The sequence below is a fragment of the Spermophilus citellus genome (assembly GCF_964194105.1).
Source record: "Spermophilus citellus genome assembly, chromosome: 4".
NCBI lineage: Eukaryota > Metazoa > Chordata > Mammalia > Rodentia > Sciuridae > Spermophilus > Spermophilus citellus.
Genome location: NC_138185.1, coordinates 17,188,539 through 17,194,538, shown reverse-complemented (window position 1 = coordinate 17,194,538; position 6,000 = coordinate 17,188,539). Strand labels below are relative to the sequence as shown.

The following is a 6,000-nucleotide window of genomic DNA, read 5'->3' as shown; positions in this document are numbered from 1 at the left end:
CTTATGGCCCCAACTAATATCAAGGAGGATCTGAAGGTGTCATCTGCCTTCACGTACAGATGAGGTGGAGAAGTAGATACAGGTGGACTCCAGAAATCCCTACTGCTCATTGCTTTAACTCCTTTACTAGTCAAATGTCCTATTGTTACTGACTTACTGAGGCTATTGTATTTCATTAGGAATCTATATTACATGTTGTCAAATGCTTTCACAGTATTTATTAAGATGATTATATGTCTTCCTCTTTTACTTGTAAACTCCTCATATTGAATTATTATTTGAATTCCTGGTATACAGATTACTTTGACATGGTGTATTATTTTTAAAAGACCACAAAGTGTCATCATTAAAATTTAGTAAAAATTTTTGCATTTATAAATATGACTGGTTTATAGGCACTAGGTGTGTGTTATCAGATTTGGTATTCTTGCTATTTTAGCTTCATAACATTCATAATCAGGAAACTGTCCTTATTTGCATTATTTTTTGAAATAGTGCATACAAAGAATTATTTTTTTTGTTTGAAAGTTTGATCAAGCTCACATGGAAATATTTGTTCTTGTATCTTTCAGGGAAGAATTAACAACTTAAACTTTTTTTTCCCCTGATGATTGGTCTACTTGGCTTTTCTATTTCTTGTGTCAATTTTGATAATATTCAGACATTTCCAAAATCAACTACTCAATCAAGATGTTAAAATTTATTAGCTAGAATTGTTCATAATGGCTTTTTAATAATGCTGTATAATTTCCTCATTCACTATTATATCCCTTTTCTGTTTCCTAATTTTGAGTATTTGTGTTTTTATCTTGATTAGATGTGTCAGCAATTTATTTTGTAGGATACAACAACAAAAGTGTTCTTGGATTCAGTTATCAAATCTTGTGTTTTTCTGCATTTGTAGTTATTGTAAAATGTCTCCCTTTTCTTGGCAAAGACTTGATTTCATAAGGCAGGCACTTTCTCTGATTCCTCAAAGTGAACCTCTGCTTTTGAACTCCTGCATCTTTTCATGTGTCTGGTGATGTTTTTCTGTTTGTTCATCCTTACAAGGGAGTTCTGAGCTTGCCTGGAGTTAGGAGCTACCAGAGAGCATCCTGGGAGCGTCCAGAAGGAGAAGGAAGGGGATGTTGAGATTTGCCATTATTTTTTTTTTTCTCCCTCTGTCAGTTTAGAAATCTGACAGCCAGTGAGTACAGGGGGCTTAGCAGAGATGGAACAGGGAGCTAGTGCCAGGAGCTTCCTCGTCTCTGAAGAGTTTGTATCTGCATTTAGCATTGGCTGGAAAACCCAACTTGCCACCCACATCTTTTCCCTGCACAGTGTCTTCCATTAGGAGATACTGTCTGTGTCGCTTGTCAGAAGCCACGCCTGGCCAAGTGTAGACTGAAGTGTTGCTGCAGGAGCCTTTGTGCACAGATCCCAGATTCAGATTTTCCTCCACGCAATTCACCAATTACCCCTTTGTGCTGGGGCTCACAATAGGGTCCTGTAAAGGACCACTAGATGTCCTTTTTACTGCTACTGGGCAGGATTGCTATTTTCATCAAAAATGTGAGATGGCAAGACTCCTATTCCCAAATCCGAGTAGCAAATTAGCTGCATGACATACAGGAGGAGCCTAGGACCGAGTAAAATCTCTTCCACCTGGGTTGTTTTACACCAAGTCCATTTTGTTCTTGGATTAAAAGCTTAATGGACAGCTGGCAGCCCTCCATGAGTGTTGGCAGAGTAACAGCTGGAGGATGGGATATTGCCCATGGCTTAGGCCTAGCTTCCCAGCTAGTGTTCTAAAAGCAATGTTGGAGACACTCTCTATTAGGAAGAGTGATTCTAGGAAGCAATGAAGGTAGGGGGTGTTGATCAGGGAGGGAAAGAGGGAGAGGAATACAACGTGTGTTGCAGAGTTGCCCACCTCTGCAAGGATCTGTTTGCTTGTTCTGGGACCATCTGAAAAGTTATATGAGTTGTCATTCAGAGCTGCCATCAGGCTTCCATCTTCAGCTGGGTAAAGTTTGCACTATGGGGTGTCAACTTTCTTGCATTTCTGGGGGCACACACATGAGTGGTGCAAAGGGTGTCTCAGAGCATAGAATCAGCAATCACAAGGCAGGAAGTGAGAGGTGCAGAGTCTGTCTGGGAGGAAGTACTTTGGATTATTCCTTCATGTAATCTTTAGAAACCTGTTTGGAAATAGTCACCATAGTCATGGACAAGACAAGAGTTGAGGTCAAAGGGTATTTGAAGTGGTACCCAGCAGCATCTGCTTTACCTGGTTAATCTTCTGCACACTAAACTAAAATTGGGCTCCCCTCTCTTCCTTCCTCTCTCTGAGGTGCCCCAAACAGATGGAAGGCATGAAAGTTGAAATCCTCAGCATGCATCTCTGTAAGTTTCTCTCTGCCACTCTGTTTTTTTCTTAATGTCAATCATCTCCCAGGGGATAGAAATGGACGATTGACCAATTTTCTGAGTGAGTATGGACCATCTGGAACAGACACCTGGGAGGGATGAACCACTTCATCTTCTTTGAGGCTGCTTTACATCTTTTAGGTAGCAAATGTGCTTCAGCATCTACCACTGATTATGATTCTCATTTTGTGTCTTGTAATCAGAGAAAATTCCTCCCAGATTTACACAATGGTTTGACTGCCAGGTGTGTCACAGGCTTGCAGACTTGACCACATATTTGTAGATAGTTTGGAGGAAAATGGGATGAGATGGAGTCAGTCCTCGTTATAACCTGGAATGGCCCCTCCTGCCCCACCTTCACAGAGGGATGTATTCTGTCTAGGCACATATAGCTGTTAGGCTCCTCATTGTTCAAAAGGGGTGATAATCCTGTTCTTTGCTCAGCTGGCTCTTAAAGTCAGGCTCCAAATTTAATCAGCAACTCAGAATGGCTACTTTGCTGATAATTGTCTGGGATAAAAGCCTTCCTCTATCTCATGGATGCAGAGTGATGTTCAGGCAGTATAATACTCAAAATTCTGCAAAGCTACACCTGGCTTAGGTCTGACTTCCAGAGAAATATGTAGCTGAGACCCTTCATTTTGGCCCTTTGGTTAAAAGCTTTCACCAAGTTGGTTGATGGCATGAAGCCATTCAGCCTTTAAGGAGGGAAATGCTTTGTGTTCTGCTAAGGATGTTGTTGAAGCCATTATTTAAGGGAACTATTGGAAAAAATTCATCTAGGTTCTGTAGCAGAAGTGCTTTTATTGATGCTGAGAAATTGAGTTTTTCCCTTTTGGATACTGAGTTAACTAGTGGACCATATCCTCCTTCTTAGGCAAAGTTTTTGAGACTCTTGATCTAAGCATGTGGCAGGTCTTTGGGATCGACCCCATAGTTGGTGTCATCTTATCTATCCGGACTTCATTTCCTTACATTCTGCTCTCTCTCTCCATTTGTTTAATTAATGGACTTTTCTTGGTAAGAAAGTTATTTAAAAATATTAAGAAAAAATATAAATTATAAAAATTATAAAAAAATATATAAATTAAGAAAATATAAAAAACTATAAAGAAGAATAAAAATTACTTATGCTTTGTGAGATGAGAGTTAATTACTAATAATATCAGACATAATCCATTTACATATTTATTTTCTATGTCTATGCATCTATAACTCTCTGTATGTTTCTCCATCCCTCCATCCATGAGTTCCAGATGTCCCCGAGTCCCAGACATCATGCCAAAGCCCATTCTATGGACTGTGAAAGTTGAAACCTTCTATGGCACTACTGATGTCCAGGGCTTTATAACTTCATGTAACTCTCCGTCTCTAGTTGTTCCATTTATGGGTGTCATCTCTCCGTGGGTGCCATGTCTCTACTGCCTGTCAAGGAGATTCCAATCTCAGTCCCTTTGCTAAATTTCAAGAGAAAGTCACTAAGGCTAACACCTAGAGGAGTCTGGTTGCCTTTTCCAAAAAGCAAGTAGTAAAATTTTTTCTAAAATTATCCACAGTAGCTCTCTTCCTCTTTCTCACTGACTTCTGTTCTTTTTGCCATGCCCAAACACTGCCAGAGGAAATAAAATCCTTTTTCTTGCCTCCTGTGAGGCATGTTGGTTGACCTCATTGCCACACACTCACGTGACTCAGGGTTTCTAGGTCCCCTGGAGCTCTGGTGAGAGAAGGTGTGAGCCCCTGGAATTAGAGGAAGATCTTAAGCCAATCTGGAGCTACCAATCATTTTTCAGTCAAGGTGCTCCTAGATCTGATGTAGGCCACACTCTATGTCCAGCCACACAGAAGGCCGGGTTAGGACCCACTCAGGGAGCAAATAGTATAAAGAGGAAGGTTCCACTGTTGTCCATCTCTCTCTAGGGCTGAAACATACAGGGTGAGTGTCTCTCATTGTTAATGTTGGCCCAAAAGCTGGGGTGGCTTTCTCAGGGTAATTGTAGGAAGCTCTGAATCTTCATGTACCCAAACTGAGTTAGCTCAGGTTCAAGAATACTGAAAGGTGTCAGGGAAGATAAGGATATTTATTTAAACACATTTTCATGTAAATATGGTCACAGTATGTTCTCAAGTGAGAAGAAAAAAGGTCTCTGAGTATACCGATGGATGGCATTTATGTAGAAAATGTATGTATGTTTATATATGTAAGTACCAGTTTTGTAATAATGCTTCAAAAGGTATTTCCATTGGGGGTGGGAGAGAGAGAATATGCCCTGAAGTATTTTGGTAATTAGGCATCGTGTAAGAATTTTTTTCCTTTTTTTTAAGTTTCTTTTTCCAATATTATATTCATGGCCAAAGAATAATTAGAGCTGGCAGAATCAGTATTAAAATGACCAAGGACAATGTGACAAGGATAACTAGCTGGCTGGACACCAGCTTCCAAACTTAGGACCCAAGCTGGGAAGCACATGTTCTCCAGGCTTTGTGAGTTTGGGGACTCAGATGGGAAGTACATCAGGGTCCAATAGGTGGAGCAATCCTGACAGTTTCCAAGGCTGAAGAAGAATAAAATGAACCCTGAGCTGTGGCCCTGTGGCTCATGTTTCCAGTGCATGTTTACATTTGTATATGTAAAAAGAAAATAAGAACAAGTAATCTAAGAGAACTTGGTTCTGGGTGTTTCTTCTAAGCTAGAGAATGCAGAGCACATATCCCCTTCCTTCTTAGGCTCAGCTCTGTCCATCACTGAGAGCAACAGCATTTAGAACAGGGCTTACCTAACTCTAGTGTATCTTGTTATAATCTGGGGCATTTTTTTTAACTGAGAATATTCCTGGCTGTCATCCTGGACCTACTGAATTAGACTTGGTGTGTATAGATGTTTCCTTCTAGATTTCATTGAAATGATGAAGAAGGCCCATGGACCACACTCTGATATTAGAGTTAAAGGCTACATCAGCATCATTGATTTGGTGTCTAATCCTAGCATTGATTGGAAAATTGAGGAGAGGGTCTATATCAAGAGGCAGAAATTCTGCCTCTTGATTCTGAGTACTCCGTGTAGCTAGCTTTGTCCAATGGGGATGTTGCAGATATGATTCAGGCAAAGTCTTGGCAAAGCACATGATTGGATGTTCTCTCATGCTCCTGCCATCACCATGAGGAACATGTCTAGATTAGTTTGTTGTTCTTAAGAGAGAATGGGAGAAACAAGGAGCAAATCCATACCAGCCCATTAAGCCCTCAGCAAACATGTAAGTGAAACATGCTGAGATTAACTGAGATCACCCTCCATCAATTAAGTCCAAGTTGACTTCTATAAAAGACTATTGTTTCAAGTCACTGAGTTTTGGGGTAGTTTATTATACAGCAAAAGCTAGCTGATACATCTGGGAAGCTTGTCCTGAAACTGTGATTCTGTAGGAGCTTAAAATGTCCCAGTGATTCTAACCCAGTGCTCTGTGAACCACATGTGAGAAACACTGCTTTAGACCCAACCCTTTTACTAACTCAGTGTGTAGGTAAATCCTGTGGTAGTTCTGAGCCTCAACTTTCTCCTCTGTAAAGAGGGAATAATGTGTATTTTCTGTT

The 6,000-nt window shown here is 40.4% G+C and overlaps 1 protein-coding gene across 1 annotated transcript in view; it reads right to left on the bottom strand.

The window, feature by feature from the left end:
• Positions 1-1,046: 1,046 nt before the first annotated feature.
• PTPRT (protein tyrosine phosphatase receptor type T) overlaps positions 1,047-6,000 on the bottom strand; it is a gene marked incomplete at both ends in the record, with an annotated part of 1,075,443 nt that continues 1,070,489 nt past the window's right edge. Inside the window, one exon of the mRNA XM_081292389.1 lies at positions 1,047-1,082. Within this exon, the coding sequence (XP_081148515.1) occupies positions 1,047-1,082 (36 nt within the window). The remainder of the gene's footprint in view (positions 1,083-6,000) is intronic.